The sequence below is a fragment of the Haliotis rufescens genome, unplaced genomic scaffold, assembly GCF_023055435.1.
Source record: "Haliotis rufescens isolate VD_foot unplaced genomic scaffold, xgHalRufe1.0.p SCAF_136, whole genome shotgun sequence".
NCBI classification, from domain to species: Eukaryota; Metazoa; Mollusca; class Gastropoda; order Lepetellida; family Haliotidae; genus Haliotis; species Haliotis rufescens.
The window spans coordinates 412483-433786 of record NW_025963820.1 but is presented as its reverse complement, the minus strand read 5'-3'; the positions used below and the strand labels follow the sequence as shown (position 1 = coordinate 433786).

The 21304-nt window shown below is 42.8% G+C and overlaps 1 protein-coding gene across 4 annotated transcripts in view; it reads right to left on the bottom strand.

The window, feature by feature from the left end:
* Nucleotides 1-21304, bottom strand: part of LOC124118257 (integumentary mucin C.1-like) — a 46769-nt gene that overhangs the window by 10080 nt on the left and 15385 nt on the right. For 3 of the 4 annotated variants that reach the window (XM_048394968.1, XM_048394969.1, XM_048394971.1), the window contains exons 2-9: nucleotides 12569-12595; nucleotides 11579-11620; nucleotides 10899-11095; nucleotides 5287-5451; nucleotides 4071-4218; nucleotides 2407-2454; nucleotides 1548-1577; nucleotides 836-1009 (exon numbers count right to left, since the gene is read on the bottom strand). In XM_048394968.1, coding sequence (XP_048250925.1) covers nucleotides 836-1009; nucleotides 1548-1577; nucleotides 2407-2454; nucleotides 4071-4218; nucleotides 5287-5451; nucleotides 10899-11095; nucleotides 11579-11620; nucleotides 12569-12595 — 831 coding nt within the window. The remainder of the gene's footprint in view (nucleotides 1-835; nucleotides 1010-1547; nucleotides 1578-2406; nucleotides 2455-4070; nucleotides 4219-5286; nucleotides 5452-10898; nucleotides 11096-11578; nucleotides 11621-12568; nucleotides 12596-21304) is intronic. The other variant, XM_048394970.1, reaches the window with a different exon arrangement.

Genomic DNA, 21304 nt, shown 5'->3' with positions numbered 1-21304 from the left:
GTAAGTATCATACACAAAGAATAACACATATATTATCCTCGTCAAAGCCTCGCATAACGCAATGCATATTCAGAAAGGTCAATTAAAGTCAACATAGCAACTTTTCAGATGTTAATACTCCAGGGCATACTAAATAATAAATGCTTGATCAAACTGAAACTTGGAAATAGCGTAAAACAGACGATATAAAACACAAGGCCAAATCGTCCATAAACGAAAAATTCCGCCACTGAGGGGAATCCCCTGACTGGGGTTAAAACTGGTTCCCGTTGTTCTGTCTGGGATTTTGTAATACATTACGTCTCTCTTGTGGTTTAGGCACGAACCCCAAGTAGGTTTGTTTTGGCAGCCCATTAAGGAGCGTGGGATTTCAGCACTTTCACTGAAACGTTTGAATGCTTATTACGAATATTATGAATTTGTCTCTCTGGCTAAATGTATAAGGGGATAATTGTTTCACCTTACTTGCCCTTTGACATATGGAAACACACGAGGGCAATAATCTCTATATCTTTAGGTCCGAGGTTGGGTGTTCTCTGTAAGCTCACAAAGGTTTTTTTCAGCTGTTGCATATACCGACATGCTTTTAGTGAGTGAGTGAGTGAGTGAGTGAGTGAGTGAGTGAGTGAGTGAGCATGGTTTCAGCACTATTCCAGCACTATTCCAGCAGGCATTCGGCGTGACGAGCCAACGCTTTAACCAATAGGCTACCCCAACGCCGGATATGAATTTGTCTTTGACAAACCATCCCCTTTTTTAAGAAATGGCAATGCTTATTCACTGTGGGTTCCAAACCATTATCCTCAAAATGAATCGCTCAGTGTGAACTTCCTACCGTGACAGGTGGGGGAGCTGGAATCACAGAACTTGATGTTGTCGTTCCACACAGTCCCGGGGGGACAGGGGTTGTTGTCCGTGATCTGCTTGTTGACACATCGGACATAAACATCACAGCCCTGACAGGACTGGTAGAATCCATCACTTTTACTGCTGCAGTCGATGACACATTCTGTAAACAGGGGACGAGGATGTGATGTGGATACATTGTAAAGGATGCTGACAGAGGCACTGAAGCTCACTTTACAAAACGAAAGTAAAATATGATAAAATGTTTTGATATATAGGCAGTTCAGCTGAACGTAAGTTTGATGAAGGCACATCCAAACCTATATTTTACCCAAGGTAGTGAAGATCACTGTTATGATAACTACTCGTTACTCTATGAACGTATGGGGACACGGGGACCCAGTCGTCTAAGGCGCCGCAATTCGCTGAGCAGAGTTGCGTCCCTTAGACACGCCAGGAACCCATGATCATGGATTCGAGTCCCGGTTTGGCCCGATAATGTTTCTAGGCTTGTCAGCACCATACCCGTGCTAGTGGGTTTCACCAAAGCGGTAAGCGGACAATTCGGACTTTTCTCCCACATTAAGCTTACATGCTGTGGTATGAATGGAAATGAAGATTAACCTTTCATCAATGATATCTATACATGTATCTACATGGAGTGTATACTGCACTGTATAAAAATACATAAGTGTACTTACGGCCAGTTGAAAGCTGCCCTGCAACCACGGCTGCAATGGGAATTATTTATGTGTATTTGTCATTTTGTCATATACACATGGACAAAAGTTAACAAACACACTGTATGTTCCTCAAGATGGTCTGAGTACTGAGTCTTCCTTATTCCTTATTGCACTTATATAGCGACGTGCATGTACGTGTGGCTGCTTGCACTCGTCCGGACTGATGCTGATTTATAGTGCTAGCCCACTGAGTTTAACATGAATACCCCACTCGGACACAGTATACTGACTCCGAGCCGACCAGTCCTTGTTTTAGCCCATTATGCCGAGAGCCAGACAGGGTAACAACAAGTACCATCTTTTAACGTCTTTTGGTATGACGCGGCCGTACCTTCCGCTCTCCGGGCGGACGTTTACCATTAGACCACGGAGGCGGTCCAGTTTAATAGCGGTGAAGAGACACATCACTCTTGCTGAATATTATTGAAATAAGGATACCAAGACAGTATGTGCAGAAAGGGCATTCAAATAAAACTGCAGGTTATGTCTATGAAATTATGGATTTTTGTGCCTACTCTCTCCCTAAAGCTCGCTGTTGAATGCCCTACACAAACATGTGTTATGAAATATACAGTGTCCCCCCTTGCAGTTAAACGTATATCTTGAAGCAGTGTCGCTCACATACAGGTCTTGGTGTAGAGGATTGAACGTCTTGATCCCAGGTCACATCATACACAAAGGCCATACAAGATTATACCTGGTAGTATTCGTCCTGGCGCTCGGCATTAAGAAAATATATCAAGAACTGTGTCTGAGTGGGGTATCCGTGTTTAAATGTGGCATGGTATCTCAGTGCGTTTGATATACGGTCCCTTACTTGTCTGTGTTGTAGGTGCCGTGGTAGATGGTCCAGCTGTTGCTTTACCTAGGGGACGATATAAAAACAGATATAGTTACTTTTGAAAAGCACATTTTTATTGTACTAATGGAACAAAAAAACACTTTAAAACACCTTATGAAAAAAGGGATTAAAGTGTTTATTTGACAGACTCAAAGAGTAAACTGATAGTCTAGTCAAGATTATTTACAGACCGCGATCATACAGCTTGCATATAGCTTGACAAAGCAAACAAATAAACTGATTTGTATCAACGGGCTGGGGTCAACCTTGTTCTTGTGGTTCATGTTTGTTCCCGTTTGACTAATTTAACCCTTGGCCCTTGTACTATAATTTGGGTCATATTATTATGTTATTAAATGGCTGTTTTCGTATTGGCCTTGTTACAGGTCCAATGTCAGTCATATTGGCCCTAGGGTGACCATATTGGCCCTCCTATCCCGTATTGGCCCTGCTGGACTGTACGTATGATGCAGGCCGATTTAGGCGAAGTATAGTTAGTTGATTATATTTATTACCTACGAGGGCAAACATATCAGGGTTCATAAAAATCATATGTGCCCTAGGGATATATGTAACGTGACAATGGTGTATTGTTTCCGTCATCCGGACGGCATTGTTGACGTCATTCGAATCTTATTGTGACGTGAGGTCGGAATGACGTCACACTAGACATATTGTGGTTTCGCTTGCCTACAGGTAAGCACTAAAACTCGTCTCTGTAGATACCTTCTTCGGTAATACATAGAACATTATATGTTCACGTCACACTGTGTTTTCGACACTGGTGCTTAATTTCGGTATTTCCCGGGAAATATTTCATTCGGTAAATATCGGAATTCAGACACTCGTGTCGTTAACATAGTCTATACAAGAATATATATATATAATATTCTCTATTTCTACAAGAAAGCGGGGACCTTTCTGCACAATATAAATTCTTCATTATTGCTACCTTTGTGGACATGGGGTAGCTGCTGTATGTTCATATACCTGCCGACCCGTGAATATTCGGTTCAGAATAGGTCTTCAGCAACCCATGCTTGCCGTAAAAGGCGACTTTGCTTGTCGTAAGAGGCGACTAACGGGATCGGGTGGTCAAGCTCGCTGACTTGGTTGATGCATGTCATCGTAACGCAACTGCGTGGATCAATGCTCATGATGTCAACCACTGGATTGTCTGGTCGACTCGATTTTTTACGGTAATATTGCTGAGTGCGGCGTTAAACAATAAAAACACAGACATATACCTTCCACATGTCAAAGAACACGTTTTTGAAGTAGTATCACGTGTCCTATTCCCATCACGTGTCTGATTCCTATCTAAGTCTGATTCGTGTATACGTCTCAATAAAAGGCGACTATGCTTGTCGTAAAAGGCGACTAACGGGATCGGGTGGTCAGGCTCGCTGACTTGGTTGATACATGTCATCGATCCCAATTGCGTGGGTCGATGCTCATGATGTCAATCACTGGATTGTCTGGTCCAGACTCGATTATTTTACAGACCGCCGTCATATAGCTGGAATATTGCTGAGTACGGCGTTAAACAACAAACAAACAAACAAACATAAGTCTCACTAAGAGTATTCCTATTGGTCACCCCTGATATATAGCTGTGGTTTTGCTGATGTGACACCCACCAGATGCGATGTTACAGCCGTTGAAGCCCAGCCTCATTGCGATGTGTTTGTGCCAGTCCACTGGACTGACTCGGACATACTTGGCGATGATTGGACAGTCGAGACTGTTCGTTACAGGCGACGTGGAGTCGGTGTTGCCGTCGAAAACCTGCCAACCAACATGTAATGGCCGCATATACTCATGCGAAGAAATAAGAGAACGTGAATAGAAAAGAAATGTTTGACGTGACATCCGACGTTTTGAGATGACAGAAGACAAATATGACATCCCCAAATGGCATCTTGAAGATGACCGGATGCTGTATCATCCCGACGAATGCCGAAGATGGCCGAAGATTTTCCTGGTGTCACATCTCGAGGTATCACGAATATTTTATAGGGCGAAATGTCACGTGGTTTAGATTTGTGGGAATCTTGACTCAAATTTGATTTTTTTTAGTGCGCATTCTATTTTCTATTCCACAACGATTAAGAAATTAATTGGTCCCAATTTTGTCGTCGGTCATCTTGGATTTTTATAGTGGCGGATTTGTTCAACTGCCCTCTATCAGTAAACCTATTTTATTTCATTGAGAAGAATTTCAAACCTGTTTGAATTATGAGGAATGGCTTGAATGGTAATCCCTTCATAAAAAACTGCGTTTTGAAATTAGTATTACAAACTTTTATCGCTTAATTATACGGTACATTACCCTTAATCATTCAAAGCTAAGTATTGACCCACTAACAACAAATAATTTTTAAACACATTTGATGTTTCAAACAACACTCAAACCATGTGCATAATTCGTTCGAATTTTGAATTTTAATGAAATGGATGACTTTTATTAACAAGGTCTAAAATGGCCATTTTGAAACCCAACCTCCACAATTTTAGGCCAAGAAATTGGACCAATAGATTTCTTGAATCTTTGCACAGAAAGTTGAGACACAAAATCAAACCTAGCACAGATGTGACCGAAAGTACAAAATACCCATTATTAATATGTCCGACTTTGTCTAGCGGAGCGATTTGAAGAGTATTTCAGTTACATTACGGCGTGCGGGAGAAATGCCCGAATTGACTCAGCAGGGAAAACATAACCAACCTTGAAATATAATCAGGTCGAACCGGGATTCGAACCCATGACTATAGGTTTGTTGGACATGCAATGAAAGTAATACTGCAGAGCGAATTGCGGCACTTTAGACGACTGGGTCTAATTTGGTAGCTCACCTTATCTGCTCCAGCGCTGTCGGTGACCGTTGTCCACGTGGTGCCATCCAGACTGTACTGTACAGTGTACTTCGTCACCCACTGGTTGCAGCAGCCGCTGACGGGGTCGGGGTCACGTCCCGCTGTCGTCACCGTCTGCACAACGCTCGGGTTGGGCAGATCAACCTGTAATGCGACGAGGGGTGGTGAAAAGGGGTTCTGTTTGCACGTTGTTCAATGTCGACTCAGCAATATTCCTGCTTCGTGACGGCGGTCTGCTTGTTTGTTTGTTGTTTAATGCCGACGCACAATATTCCACCTACACAACGGCTGTCTGTAAATAATCGAGTCTGGACCAGACAATCCAGTGATTGACATCATAAATATCGATCCACCCAATTGGGATCGATGACAGGCATCAACCAAATCAGCGAGCCTGACCAACTTATACCGTTAGCCGCCTCTTACGACAAGCATAGTGTCCCCCTCTTACGACAAGCAGAGTCTCCCCCTCTTACGACAAGCATAGTGTCCCCCTCTTACGACAAGCAGAGTCTCCCCCTCTTACGACAAGCATAGTGTCCCCCTCTTACGACAAGCAGAGTCTCCCCCTCTTACGGCATGCATAGTCTCCCCCTCTTACGACAAGCATAGTCTCCCCCTCTTACGGCATGCATAGTCTCCCCCTCTTCTTCAAGCATAGTCTCCCCCTCTTACTACAAGCATAGTCTCCCCCTCTTACGACATACATAGTCTCCCTCTTACGACATACATAGTCTCCCCTCTTACGACAAGCATAGTCTCCCCTCTTACGACAAGCATAGTCTCCCCCTCTTACGACAAGCATAGTCTCCACTTCTTACGACAAGCATAGTCTCCCCCTCTTACGACAAGCATAGTCTCCACTTCTTACGACATACATAGTCTCCCCTCTTACGACAAGCATAGTCTCCCCTCTTACGACATGCATAGTCTCCCCATCTTACGACATGCATAGTCTCCCCCTCTTACGACATGCATAGTCTCCCCCTCTTACGACATACATAGTCTCCCCTCTTACGACAAGCATAGTCTCACCTCTTACGACAAGCATAGTCTCCCCTCTTACGACAAGCATAGTCTCCACTTCTTACGACAAGCATAGTCTCCCCTCTTACGACAAGCATAGTCTCCCCCTCTTACGACATGCATAGTCTCCCCCTCTTATGACATGCATAGTCTCCCCCTCTTACGGCATGCATAGTCTCCCCCTCTTACGGCATGCATAGTTTCCTCCGCTTACGGCATGCATAGTCTCCCCTCTTACGACATACATAGTCTCCACCTCTTACGACATACATAGTCTCCCCTCTTACGACATACATAGTCTCCCCTCTTACGACAAGCAAAGTGTCCCCTCTTACGACATACATAATCTCCACCTCTTACGACAAGCATAGTCTCCCCCTCTTACGACATGCATAGTCTCCCCCTCTTACGACAAGCATAGTCTCCCCCTCTTACAGCATGCATAGTCTCCCCCTCTTACGACATGCATAGTCTCCCCCTCTTACGACAAGCATAGTCTCCCCCTCTTACGGCATGCATAGTCTCCCCCTCTTACAGCATGCATAGTCTCCCCCTCTTACGACATGCATAGTCTCCACCTCTTACGACATACATAGTCTCCCCTCTTACGACATGCATAGTCTCCCCATCTTACGACATGCATAGTCTCCCTCTTACGACATGCATAGTCTCCCCCTCTTACGACATACATAGTCTCCCCTCTTACGACAAGCATAGTCTCCCCTCTTACGACAAGCATAGTCTCCCCTCTTACGACAAGCATAGTCTCCCCCTCTTACGACAAGCATAGTCTCCACTTCTTACGACATACATAGTCTCCCCTCTTACGACATGCATAGTCTCCCCCTCTTACGACATGCATAGTCTCCCCTCTTACGACAAGCATAGTCTCACCTCTTACGACAAGCATAGTCTCCCCTCTTACGACAAGCATAGTCTCCCCCTCTTACGACAAGCATAGTCTCCACTTCTTATTACATACATAGTCTCCCCTCTTACGACAAGCATAGTCTCCCCTCTTACGACATGCATAGTCTCCCCATCTTACGACATGCATAGTCTCCCCCTCTTACGACATGCATAGTCTCCCCCTCTTACGACATACATAGTCTCCCCTCTTACGACAAGCATAGTCTCACCTCTTACGACAAGCATAGTCTCCCCTCTTACGACAAGCATAGTCTCCCCCTCTTACGACAAGCATAGTCTCCACTTCTTACGACATACATAGTCTCCCCTCTTACGACAAGCATAGTCTCCCCTCTTACGACAAGCATAGTCTCCCCCTCTTACGGCATGCATAGTCTCCCCCTCTTACGACATACATAGTCTCCCCTCTTACGACAAGCATAGTCTCCCTCTCTTACGATATGCATAGTCTCCCCTCTTACGACAAGCATAGTCTCCCCCTCTTACGACATACATAGTCTCCCCTCTTACGACAAGCATAGTCTCCCCCTCTTACGACATACATAGTCTCCCCTCTTACGACAAGTATAGTCTCCCCCTCTTACGATATGCATGGTTTGCTGAAGACTAAGCTGGAGCATGATGGAGGTTGGCGTTAAAGGGGCACTGATCTAACGCAATTCCCCGGGACTGGTTGTTGCCTTTGTTATTGTTTTTTCCCAGTGAGTACCCGGATGCATAGCAGAAATCTAGACTAGTTCGCGACCTCTGCTGCGCTATTCGTAAGCGCATTAGTCAATGGGTAGTAATAAGGGCGTATGGTCACATTGATCAACAAAATTAAATACAGTTTTCGAGATAATAAGGAAATGTAGGTATCTTTGTGGGTAGCATCGGTAATGGTGACGAAGTTTTAATAAGTCACTTGCTTGATAATTTTGCGATTTTTGTTTACACTATTTCGACTTGCAACACAAAGTAAATATTTCACCTGAGCATTGCTTTTTTTATAGTGTGTATATTTTTTTACTGTCAAAATGTGTAACAAATTTATTAAACGTCTAAATATTCAGTTATTTTACAAAGTGACTGAAAAACATTTCCATCTGTATTATTATGATAACGAATTCCAAACATTTTGATGTTTAATGTCATCACCAAGAGACTGAAAATGTTACGATGAAAAGTACATTTCTATGTTGTTTGGCTTCTCACCCTACATAATAATCTGTTGTGGTGTTTTTAGGCCCGTTGGATCGTCTTAATCAATTTTAGTCAATCTGGACAGATTTTTCAGTCAAAATGCCTGAAATATTTACACATTTCATAAATTGACTGAGAGAATCAGATTTTACAAATTGACGGTAATATATACACGCTTACAAAGGAAAAGACTTGTGAAAACAACGTCTATCGCGCATTGAAGAATTTCCCAACCAAGATGTAGAGGAACAAGAACGAATCGGTTCAAATGAAGGAAAACAAAATGCAAATACCATAATTACAACCTACCAAATTTATGTGTATAAATTTTAGGCAACTTCCTTGTTCGAGGAATGTGTCCGTGAATATCCATGCACACAAAGGAACAATATCCTACTCGTCTGCAGCTGTACAAAGAAACTTATTCGATGCATGTCACGTGTCTCTGTAACAATCAAATATTTTAAAAGATATACTTACTTACTTACTTACTTACTTTGGAGATTTAACGTGCGCTTTCCGACTGATGCGTATTTCGCACACGGGCCCGGCCAGGCCATTTAATGTGTTTCCGAAAGGGGCGAAAGTGGTGTGTGCAACCCAAGAGGGGGCTTTAGGGGTTGCTTCTATAGAATTTGGGAATTTTGAGATTTGGAATAGATGCCAATGGGGTAGGGGAGGAGAACTAAGGGAGCTGGGTATGGTATAAAAGATATATATCGTTTCGGGATATTATAACCCGTGTTCGATTTCTCAACTGATCACTTAGATTGTTTCAGGTGTTTCACATAGGTGTCAAGTCTCAAGGGTCGGCTGAGAAAGCCCACGTGACAACTATTTTCATAACGTCCACGGTTCCTAAAAAATCCATTGAGTGATAGATAACAATGAGCAATCAATCAACGTATTATCAGTTAACCCTTTGAACAAAGTATGTTGTTTTTACATCGGCGCTTCACGCCATGATGTGAGTGTATTCCCTTTGTTTTAGTAAACCTAGACATGTAAACACTCACTTTTGACATATCCACTGCGCAAGATAACAGTGATTAATCAATCAACGTATTTTCTGTTAATCCTTTGATGATTAGGAACGATCCGTTGATTTACAAAAAAAAGTAAATTAACTGATCATTCATCTCTTGCTGGGCTGCCACGTGCATATTACACAACACACATTTCATCTCACTTCAAACCTGGATTTAGATTGAATAATTACCCCAGACACAATAAATGCCAAATGGGAACCTTTGTCAGGGTAACCTCCCAAAACCCCTACATCCCATTTCCCCTACAGCTTAAGACAACAAAGTTCACGGTCCATGGCACTGCTAATCCCTAGTCTATTACCTATTTCATACAATGGAACAACCCAAGAAACACGAATAGATTGAGATAAATATTAAATTACGATATTATTCAAATTTCATAATACATTATAATAAAATGTTCATTTTTCAAAATTCATAATACATAATAATAAAATGTTCATTTTTCAAAATTCATAATACATTATAATAAAATGTTCATTTTTCAAAATTCATAATACATTATAACAAAATAATAGTGTACGCAAGTCAGTCTCTCGACGTTCTTAGTGTGAAGATAACGATCAAATAGGACTTGGGGCTTTCCTCTCTGTAACATAACAAACTCAACATAGCGAAGCCCAGACATGTTGATGTCATGTTAGTCAGTTTCAAGTATCTATATACTAAACCTAGTGATCTCAACTCATTTCTACTACCTCTACTCCAGACCTTAATCTCTCCTTCAGGTGAGTTCATAATGCCAGACAGGTAAATGCCGCGTGTTGTTTTTAACTAATTGTAGGGGAACTGGGTTGTAGGGGAAATGGGATGTAGGGGTTTTGGGAGATAACCTTTGTCAGGTAATCTAAGTGGTGCTACCACTAATTGTACCTGTAATAAATTCCTTAACTGAGCATCAAGTGAATGACGACAAATACACAAGTGTAGGGTTATACGAGAAAACGTGGATGACAACAAGGGAGTAGTAATCGTATTATCGACGCAATCGGAAATCCGAAAATGCTTTCACTGCATGGATACTTTTTTTAGTATTAAACTATAACCATCTGGGGTATTTCCAAATGACGACATCCGATGAGCTCCGTCGTTCCTTTTGTCTGTTTGTTTAGGCTGGAGAAATTAATTAAGATGCGCCCTTTGTCGAAATCTTTATAGATCACAGTTAACCAATCAGTGTTTATGCAAAAATGCGTAAAACAAATATTGCCTCCAGCCTCCAAGTTTATTTAGCTGTCCTTGCAGACGGTAGCCCAGTCTCTGGTCACGCTCAGTTGCGTTGCGTATCATCCGGGTACTCACGGGGGGGAAAAACAATAACAAAGGCAACAACCAGTCCGGGGAAATGGGTTAGATCAGTGCCCCTTTAAGTCTCTATGATTGTAGCTACGATCCCGGGGTTACCTGCAGCCATTGTTTTGTATCCAAATCGAGGGAGACCCAAGAGCCGACCTTGTAAGCTTTGGGATCAGGGTCAACCTTGACGTTTAGTTTTCCCCTGTAGGGGGCGTAGTTGTGAACAGGATCCTTGCTGGTGTAGTCGCTGGAGGCGGAGAACGCCGCGTCTGGGAGCGTCTCCGTCAGCGAGTCGTCACAAACACCTGGGATGAAGAGTGGGCTTTATCGACCGTTTCGCACCCATAAAGAGTGAGTGAGTTAAAATTTAACGTCACATCGGCAGTATCTCAGCCATATCGTGACGAACACCCATAAAGAGACAACTGAGAGATTCACGTTTCAATTAAGTATTATACAAAAATTATTATCAAAACAAAATATTTGCGGTGATAGGGATAGTAGTTTTAATCATTTATCTATCATTTCGCAGGTTAAAATCAATGACTTAGAGATTAACGTTTTTTAGATATGTACAATAGAAACGTGTCCTAAATATATAATAATTCTCCATTTGGTCAGATTAATGTAAAAAAACAATAGAAGTTTTATGCAACCTACGATATCTGTTTTCATCAGGTGCACATTAATTGTTCAAAGAAAAGAGAGGCAGTTAAATGTCTCAGATATCGCAATAAGAACGAGATCAGTGTTAAAGTGTTCCAGTGCCCATGACGTTCCTCACTTACTTGTTGCTGTTGCCGCCCCTGTAGTGGCAGCTGTTGTCGCACCTGGAGTTAAATATAATAATAATATATATTGTAAATTCGAGCGCCAAATCCATATGCGGGAACATTATTACCACTATTACCTAATGCAATGGGTCAGCATGCATTCATGTTCCATTATCTGCTCCCTGGGTAGTATACAACTCAAGCTGCAGTGTTTTGCGCTAAACGAGTCACATTACCATCCCATCCTACCGGGTACCCCTTCACTGCTTGGTGAACAGGCATATTACAAACGAAGTAGACACCACGTGCTCGATGTGGTTCAGTGTTGGGCAGGACCGAAGCTACGGAATCTTTCAGATGACAGAGAGTTAGCGTCTGACCTGATGTCTCAATATTTCACAGATATGGTGCATCTCCCTTAATCCGGACCGAAACCGAATTGAAACCTTATCGGATAAACAAACGGGTGAACAGTAATGATGAAATATTATATACTACAGTCATTCAAAACAAGATCGTGTGATCAGTAATGATGAAATATTATATACTACAGTCATTCAAAACAAGATCGTGTGATCAGTAATGATGAAATATTATATACTACAGTCATTCAAAACAAGATCCTGTGATCAGTAATGATGAAATATTATATACTACAGTCATTCAAAACACGATAGTGTGATCAGTAATGGTGTAAATACTATATACTACAGTCATTCAAAACGAGATCGTGTGATCAGTAACGGTGTAAATACTACATACTACAGTCATTCAAAACGAGACTGTAAACCGCACTTTGCCCGTCAACGTGGCACATAGACATCGGAGCCATTTTGTCACGTAGAAATTTGACATTTGTCTTTACTTAAAATGACATCACAGGGAATATGTTTTGTTTTACATACGCATATCTATCACATTCGCGTCAATACAGTCTTATAAACAATATATTTGAAAACCTCTCTTTTTATTCTTTAAGCTTTAAAGAAACTGATCAAGACTTACCTTGTACTCTTGCAATGCCGAAAAAGGCTGCAAAGGTAAATATGTAAGATGAAACATGTACATCAGATCAAACAGGAACAAACACAATCTTTGAAATTTGTATTCGTATTGCCATACAGAAAATAAGCATACGATACCATTCATCGGCATCTATGCTATCACGATGCAATATCACTGAGGCAAAGTGGTGAGGTGAAATGGGGTTTAACGTCGCGTCCAAGATTATTGCACTTATATAGCGACGTGCATGTACGTGTGTGTGTGTCTGCGTGTGTGGCTGCTTGTACTAGACCGGACTGATGCCGATTTATAGTGCTAGCTCATTGAGATACCATGCCGCAGTTTAACATGAATACCCCACTCAGACACAGTATACTGACTCCGAGTCAACAAGTCCTTGTTTTAGCCCCTTAATGCCGAGCGCCAGACAGGGTAACAACAAGTACCATCTTTTAACGTCTTTTGGTATGACGCGGCCTGGGATCGAAGCCAGGACTTTCCGCTCTCCGGGCGGACGCTCTACCACTAGACCATTGAGGCGGTCTCACTGAGGGAAATATCGATATTCATCAAGTCTTTGATAGGTATTTACCTATATACCTGAATACATGTCACTTTGTATGAGTAACACATTCTTCATTCTTTGTAACGCCGTTCCAGGCATACAGAAAGAAAGGGGGAGCGGGTGGTCCGCGACAAGTAGTACAATGGCGATGTGCTTATCCTTTCTGGGCTGACAACGAGTTCTAGCGGCGAGTTCAATAGCACATAATAGTACTGTGTTTTACACCATCTAAATTCCCTATTTATTCAGATATAACCGTAATCTTTCTTTAGAACCCTCATGAGTCAAGAATGGGGCGGTCGGGTAGCCTTGTAGTTAAAGCGATCGCTCGGCACGCCGATTCCGACATGGGTACAATGTGTGAAACCCATTTCTGATGTCCCCGCCGTGTTATTGCTGGAATGTTGCTAAACGCGGCGTAAATTCATACTCACTCACCCACTCACTCACTCACTCACTCATAAATCAAATCAGTTTTAATCTCTGATATTGTCAAGAGTTGTCACTTCTTTTCGCACTACATAGAATTGTGTACAAATGGGCGAACAGCGCACTGGCTGAAACCATCAAGTTGGGATGTGATCACTGGACGATCTCGCGAGTTACTTGGGCTATTGAAATTACTGTCACCTTGTCGCGAGCGATACCTTCTGCTCGATCTGATGCGCTTTTGGGTAGATTTTGACTATGCTTGGTATTCACGTGTACATTCTTTCTCCATCTAAGTGAGTGAGTTTTACTCCGCTTTTAGCAATATTCCAGCAATATGACGGCGGGGGACACCAGAAATGGGCTTCACACATTGTACCCATATCGGGAATTGAACCCGGGTCTTCAGCGTGACGAGCGAATGCTTAAACCACGAGGCTACCCGACCGCCCTCTCCATCTAAGAAAGGCCTCTCAAACAACTTTAGTTTAACTGTCTGAAGAAAGTTTATCTGTAGTGTTGATTAGCCCTAATTCAAGGCTTTCAGCCTCTGATTGTCGTTTGTAACTGTAACGGTTTATCTAAAGTAAAGCTATGTGGGCTGCGGCCTTGATCTGAAAAGCGTCTGGTCAGACGTGCTGGTGCTTTTGGATTGTGGCTTTGTGATAACGACATGCAGCAGACACGGCGAAGAGACACATGTTGGCATATCTCTGTGTTATAGCAGGAATGTGAGTGAGTGAGTGAGTGAGTGAGTGAGTGAGTGAGTGAGTTTTACTTAACATAACATCAAGAACCTGACCATTACAGTGAGTGAGTGAGTGAGTGAGTTTTACTTAACATAGCATCAGGAACCTTACCATTACAGTGAGTGAGTGAGTTTTACTTAACATAGCATCAAGAACCTGACCATTACAGTGAGTGAGTGAGTGAGTGAGTGAGTGAGTTTTACTTAACATAGCATCAGGAACCTTATCATTACAGTGAGTGAGTGAGTGAGTGAGTTTTACTTAACATAACATCAGGAACCTTACCATTACAGTGAGTGAGTGAGTGAGTGAGTTTTACTTAACATAGCATCAAGAACCTGACCATTACAGTGAGTGAGTGAGTGAGTGAGTTTTACTTAACATAGCATCAGGAACCTTACCATTACAGTGAGTGAGTGAGTTTTACTTAACATAGCATCAAGAACCTGACCATTACAGTGAGTGAGTGAGTGAGTGAGTGAGTGAGTTTTACTTAACATAGCATCAGGAACCTTATCATTACAGTGAGTGAGTGAGTGAGTGAGTTTTACTTAACATAACATCAGGAACCTTACCATTACAGTGAGTGAGTGAGTGAGTGAGTTTTACTTAACATAGCATCAAGAACCTGACCATTACAGTGAGTGAGTGAGTGAGTGAGTGAGTTTTACTTAACAGAGCATCAGGAACCTTACCAGTACAGTGAGTGAGTGAGTGAGTGAGTGAGTTTTACTTAACATAGCATCAGGAACCTTACCATTACAGTGAGTGAGTGAGTGAGTTTTACTTAACATACTATCAGGAACCTTACCATTACAGTGAGTGAGTGAGTGAGTGAGTGAGTTTTACTTAACATACTATCAGGAACCTTACCATTACAGTGAGTGAGTGAGTGAGTTTTACTTAACATAGCATCAGGAACCTTACCATTACAGTGAGTGAGTGAGTGAGTGAGTGAGTTTTACTTAACATAGCATCAGGAACCTGACCATTACAGTGAGTGAGTGAGTGAGTTTTACTTAACATACTATCAGGAACCTTACCATTACAGTGAGTGAGTGAGTGAGTGAGTTTTACTCAACATAACATCAAGAACCTGACCATTACAGTGAGTGAGTGAGTGAGTGAGTGAGTTTTACTTAACATAACATCAGGAACCTGACCATTACAGTGAGTGAGTGAGTGAGTGAGTGAGTTTTACTTAACATAGCATCAGGAACCTTACCATTACAATGAGTGAGTGAGTGCTATCCAAAATAATCCTATCTAAATTCTATTAAATGCCTATAAAGACTCTCAGTACCATTTTCATTGTTCTAAAATTTTAATCTGGGGATTTCTTGAAACTGACGGTGTCTTATGCAAATTCTTATCATTTCAGAATATCTGAAATGGGGTTTAACGTCGCGTCCAAGATTATTGCACTTATATAGCGACGTGCATGTACGTGTGTGTGTTTGTGTGGCTGCTTGTACTAGTCCGGACTGATGCCGATTTATAGTGCTAGCTCACTGATATACCATGCCGCAGTTTAACATGAATACCCCACTCAGACACAGTATACTGACTCCGAGCCGACCAGTCCTTGTTTTAACCCCTTAATACCGAGCGCCAGACAGGGTAACAACAAGTACCATCTTTTAACGTCTTTTGGTATGACGCGGCCGCGGATCGAACCCCGGACCTTCCGCCCTCCGGGCTGACACTCTACCACTAGACCACGGAGGCGGCCTAAATGCTTTATTAAGGGTCAAGATGTAGCCGTGAGACGTTGTGTATGTATACTACAGAAACTGTTGTCCATCACACTCCTTGTCAACTGTCCAGCTTCTAAATACATATGAAGACTCTCACTACCATTATGAGTTTACAAATTTGTGATATTATTTATAATACGGAGATTTCACATGAAACTGAAGGTGCCAGATGTTATTATTCTTTTATGATCATTTCAGAGTATCATAAATACTAAAGCCTCCGGATTTTGGTTGTTAAACACTCCATTTATCTGTATTCAAATGCAGCCACGATATTTGAATTAAACAAAATTAAGATTTTCCTGACATTGTTAATCACTTTCAGCAAAATAAAACAAGAGATCTTTTTGGCGCCATATATGCACATATTGCTTCACGCATGAGAACACAATCTAATCTTTTGTTGTTTCTCAAGAATACCAAGGTTCTGAATCTATCACACAACACTACGTAGCCAGGCCTGTGAATGTCCATGTGTTGTAATTTGCTGAATCTGAACATTCCGTCCAAATTCCCTACATGCATATCTACTGTTGATAACCTCGTGCAGAGTTATTTGGGCTTCCTACGTCACACAGCTATGCATACGTACAACGTGACTGAGATAACATGTGGAATTTAGCCATTCCCAACTGTTCCAATTCCTCTCAGTATAAAACAAATCATGCAAGACTTGTGAATGCACATTATGACTTCCATACACACAATGCAGTGCCTTGCCCTTCTCCTTCTGATGTCTGTGGTGTCTGCCAAGAAAAATGTTCTGTTTCTCGTTTCTGATGACATGCGTCCCAACCTGGGATCATACCTTGGCCCCGACTTCCCCTCGCCCGTCTATCCAGTGATGCAGACTCCTTCTCTAGACGCATTAGCCAAAACGAGTCTTCTCCTCAAGAGAGCCTATGTTTCCCAAGCACTTTGCAATCCAAGCAGAACAGCCCTTCTCACCAGCAGGAGACCCGACACAAGTCACGTCTGGAACATCGGTCCCTACTTCAGGAAATGTGGAGGCAACTTTACCACTCTGCCCCAGTACTTCAAACAGAACGGGTACAGAACAATAGGGATGGGGAAGGTGTTCGACCCTGGGAAATCGTCGGGCAATGACGACCCCGTGTCGTGGACAGATCCATATTTTCATGCATCTGATAAGTATGCTAAGGATGATCTCATTTGGGAGGCTGTATCTGAGGACCGAGAAGCAAAACAACCCCTGCGAGACACCCTGCTTGCTGACCATGCAATACAGGTTCTTCAAGACGTGGCCCCTAAAGCTAAGTCAGGTGAGCAACCTTTCTTTGTGGCTGTCGGACTTCACAAGCCTCATCTTCCTTGGAACTTCCCAGCTCGCTTCATGGACTATTACCCTCTTGAGAGTCTAAGACCCCCTCCCAATTATTTTGCACCAGTGGGTATGCCCCCAGTTGCTTGGCACAACTTTACCAACATGGGTGAGTTCAAGAATATAAAGCCTCTTGGATTAAAGGGCGTTGGAGACATCAATTTCACCTTCCCCCTCAACGTTACCCTGGAGTTAAGAAGGGCATATTATAGCTGTATGAGTTACACAGACTACGAACTTGGGCGAGTTATAGCCGAGCTTAACAATCTTGGCCTGGCTGATAACACTATCATTTCTTTCTGGGGAGACCATGGGTGGCAGCTTGGGGAACACAGCGAATGGGAAAAACAAACAAACTTCGAGGATGCAACCCATGCTCCTATGATGATCCACATCCCAGGGCTCACAGACCAAGGAGTAGTCACAGAACAGCTCACAGAATTTGTGGATCTATTTCCAACACTTGTTGAAGCAGCAGAGCTTCCTAAAGTCGAGATGTGTCCTGAAAGTTCACAAAATGTTACCCTGTGTACAGAGGGGGTCAGTTTGATGCCTTTGGTGAAGAATCCAAATACGACACTGAAGACAGCCGCCTTCTCCCAGTACCGCAGAGGCAAGGCTCTTATGGGTTATACCATGAAAACCAACACATATCGCTACACAGAATGGGTCAAGTTCAGTGCCAGTAAGAAGAAGGTCACAATCCACTGGGACCAACTGGTGGCCGCGGAACTGTACAATCATGAAGTAGACCCAGAGGAAAACTACAACCAGGCGCTGAATGCCACCTATGCTACCATCAGAGTTGAGCTGAGTGCCATGTTACATGCTGGCTGGAGAAATGCCTTACCTGATGGAAACACCCTCAGCCCGTAAAGAAATTTCACTCAATGTACAATTGAATGAATAAACATATTCTGAATTCCCAGAATATCAAATTTTGTTTGAAAACGCTATATGTGAACAAAAGGGAGACCATCCGTTCCACAGCCTCAAGAAATCTCTGCTAAAAGCGTAGAGGATTGAACGATGCCGACAGTACCACGAGCTTGTGTTTATGAATAGCTGTCAAAAAGTGATTGAGTTACTGAAAAGGTGAGTGTATCCTTCACAACCTGTGGCACTCGTCACAAACACATGCAAGGCAAGTCAATTGTTCACCTGACAAAAACACGGGAACATATGGTACAAGCCAAAATAGGCAATTGCATCGGGCATAATTTTGTTCACTGAAATGTCGTCTAGATGTCTACCATAAAAAATTTGAAAGGTTTTCTGAGGCTGAAATTACAATACACCCGTGAGTATATTTGATGTTAAGTCCTTTATAATACATGTACCTGTCGATCTATGATATATAAATCATACGTTTATTACAAACAGGTATTGCTTACTGATATACTACCTAAATATTATACAAGGCAATTGGTTATAATACAGTTTCTTGTGCTCATTAATTGTGATAAACAAATAGTTAATCATAATAGAAACTCGTGGTTCAAGTGTTCGCTTTTCGTGACGAATGCCCTGGTTCGAATTCCCACATAGTCACAATGTGTGGAGCCAATTTCTGGTGTCCCCCGTCGTGATATTACTGGATTTTGCTAAAAGCAGCGTAAAACCATACTCACTCACTCACTCGAATGACCTCCAATCACAACACATTCGAGAACGACCTACTCAAATCGCTATCACTGGATTGTCTGGTCCAAACTCGATTATTTACAGACTTCCGTCATATAGCTTGAATATTGCTTGACACCATGAGCTTCGATCCAAGCAACTGGGATACGATGACATGCATTAACCAAGTCAGCGAGCCTGACCACCCGATCCCATTAGTCACCAAGGTTTGACCCAAGGTTTGACGCAAGGTTTGACGCATGTCATTAGTAAAGAGAAAGCAAACACCACAGAGAGCAGACGGAGAGTTGTAACATGAAGGGGTGCATTTCTGTTGTCCCCCGCCGTGATATTGCTGGAATATTGCTAAAAGCGGCGTAAAACAATACCCACTCACCCACATATGCAAAAGCAGCTGCAAACCTGCAAAAGCAGCTGCAAATCTGCAAAAGCAGCTGCAAATCTGCAAAAGCAGCTGCAAATCTGCAAAAGCAGCTGCAAACCTGCAAAACCAGCTGCAAACCCGCAAAACCAGCTGCATATCTTCAAAACCAGCTGCAAACCTGCAAACATCATTTCCCAACACGCGCACATTGACAGACAGAAATACCTACATTCCTGACATCTTCATCACACGTAGAGTCATTTGAGTTGGGGAATGTGTGCTGTACAGGATAGACTGTTAACTTTTCACCAGGATGACAGATTAGAATAATACATCTTGCTGAGATTGCCAAACACACCCGTGCTTAACGCTTTTCTTTTTGCGCATGACAGAGAATTAATTTACCTCGACGGGAGACATTTGGCCCGCGACATTTGTGTTCGTGCCAAGCCTCTGTGTGATGGAATGCGAGGTGGACACAACTATTTGCTATCTAAATACAGTTGCTGGCGTCCCTGTATGGATGAAGGGGACATTGACGGCATAAACGACGCCACTCTATCAACGACGCCACTCTGTCAACGACGACACTCTATCAACGACGACACTCTATCAACGACGCCACTCTATCAACGACGACGCTCTGTCAACGACGACACTCTATCAACGACGACACTCTATCAACGACGACGCTCTATCAACGACGCCACTCTATCAACGACGACACTCTATCAACGACGCCACTCTATCAACGACGACGCTCTGTCAACGACGACCCTCTATCAACGACGACGCTCTATCAACGACGACACTCCATCAACGACGCCACTCTATCAACGACGACACTCCATCAACGACGACGCTCTGTCAACGACGACGCTCTATCAACGACGACACTCCATCAACGACGACTCTCTATCAACAACGACGCTCTATCAACGACGACACTCCATCAACGACGACTCTCTATCAACGACGACGCTCTATCAACGACGACACTCCATCAACGACGACTCTCTATCAACGAAGTCACCGCGCCATTAAATCGCCTCCTACGACCAGCATTGGATTTTGGGGGCCGATTCAAACCCGGAATTCCGAGGGCGATATTATGAGTGAGGTGGGTTTTACGCCGCGTTTAGCAAACTTCTGCAATATCGCGGCGGGGACATCAGAACTAGGCCACATTGTACCCAGGGGAAACAAACCCGGGCCTTCGGCGTGATGGACGAAGGCTCAATGTGCAAAGGCCAGGTCTGTACGAGCTTCGTACTTTCGCATGACCTACTCACTTAAACATTTCATAGTGAATCATTAAATTTATAAGCAACTAGTCCTAAGCATGTTTGTTTTTACAAGTTTTCACAATGTTGATAACATTACAATTCCTTCTACAACATTGCGATACTGAATCTTCAAAGCTTTATACGAACAGAAACTGGTCTTCATCTTCAATCACTTTCTTTAAACAAACATGTTTTACAATACAAACATAATCTTCTACCAAATATATAGTTTCCATTGTCCAGACCAATACGTACATTATGTTGGTTGGTTTGTTGTTTAACGCCGCACTCAGCAATATTCCAGCTATATGACGGCGGTCTGTAAATAATCGAGTCTGGACCAGACAATCCAGTGATTGACATCATGAGCATCGATCCACGCAACTGAGATCGATGACATGTATCAACCAAGTCAGCGAGCCTGACCACCCGATCCCGTTAGTCGCCTTTTACGACAAGCATAGTCGCCTTATACGACAAGTATGGGTTGCTGAAGACCTATTCTACCCCGGAATCTTCACGGGTCGCGTACATTATGCTATTCTACCCCGGAATCTTCACGGGTCGCGTACATTATGATTTTCACGTTAACTATAATCA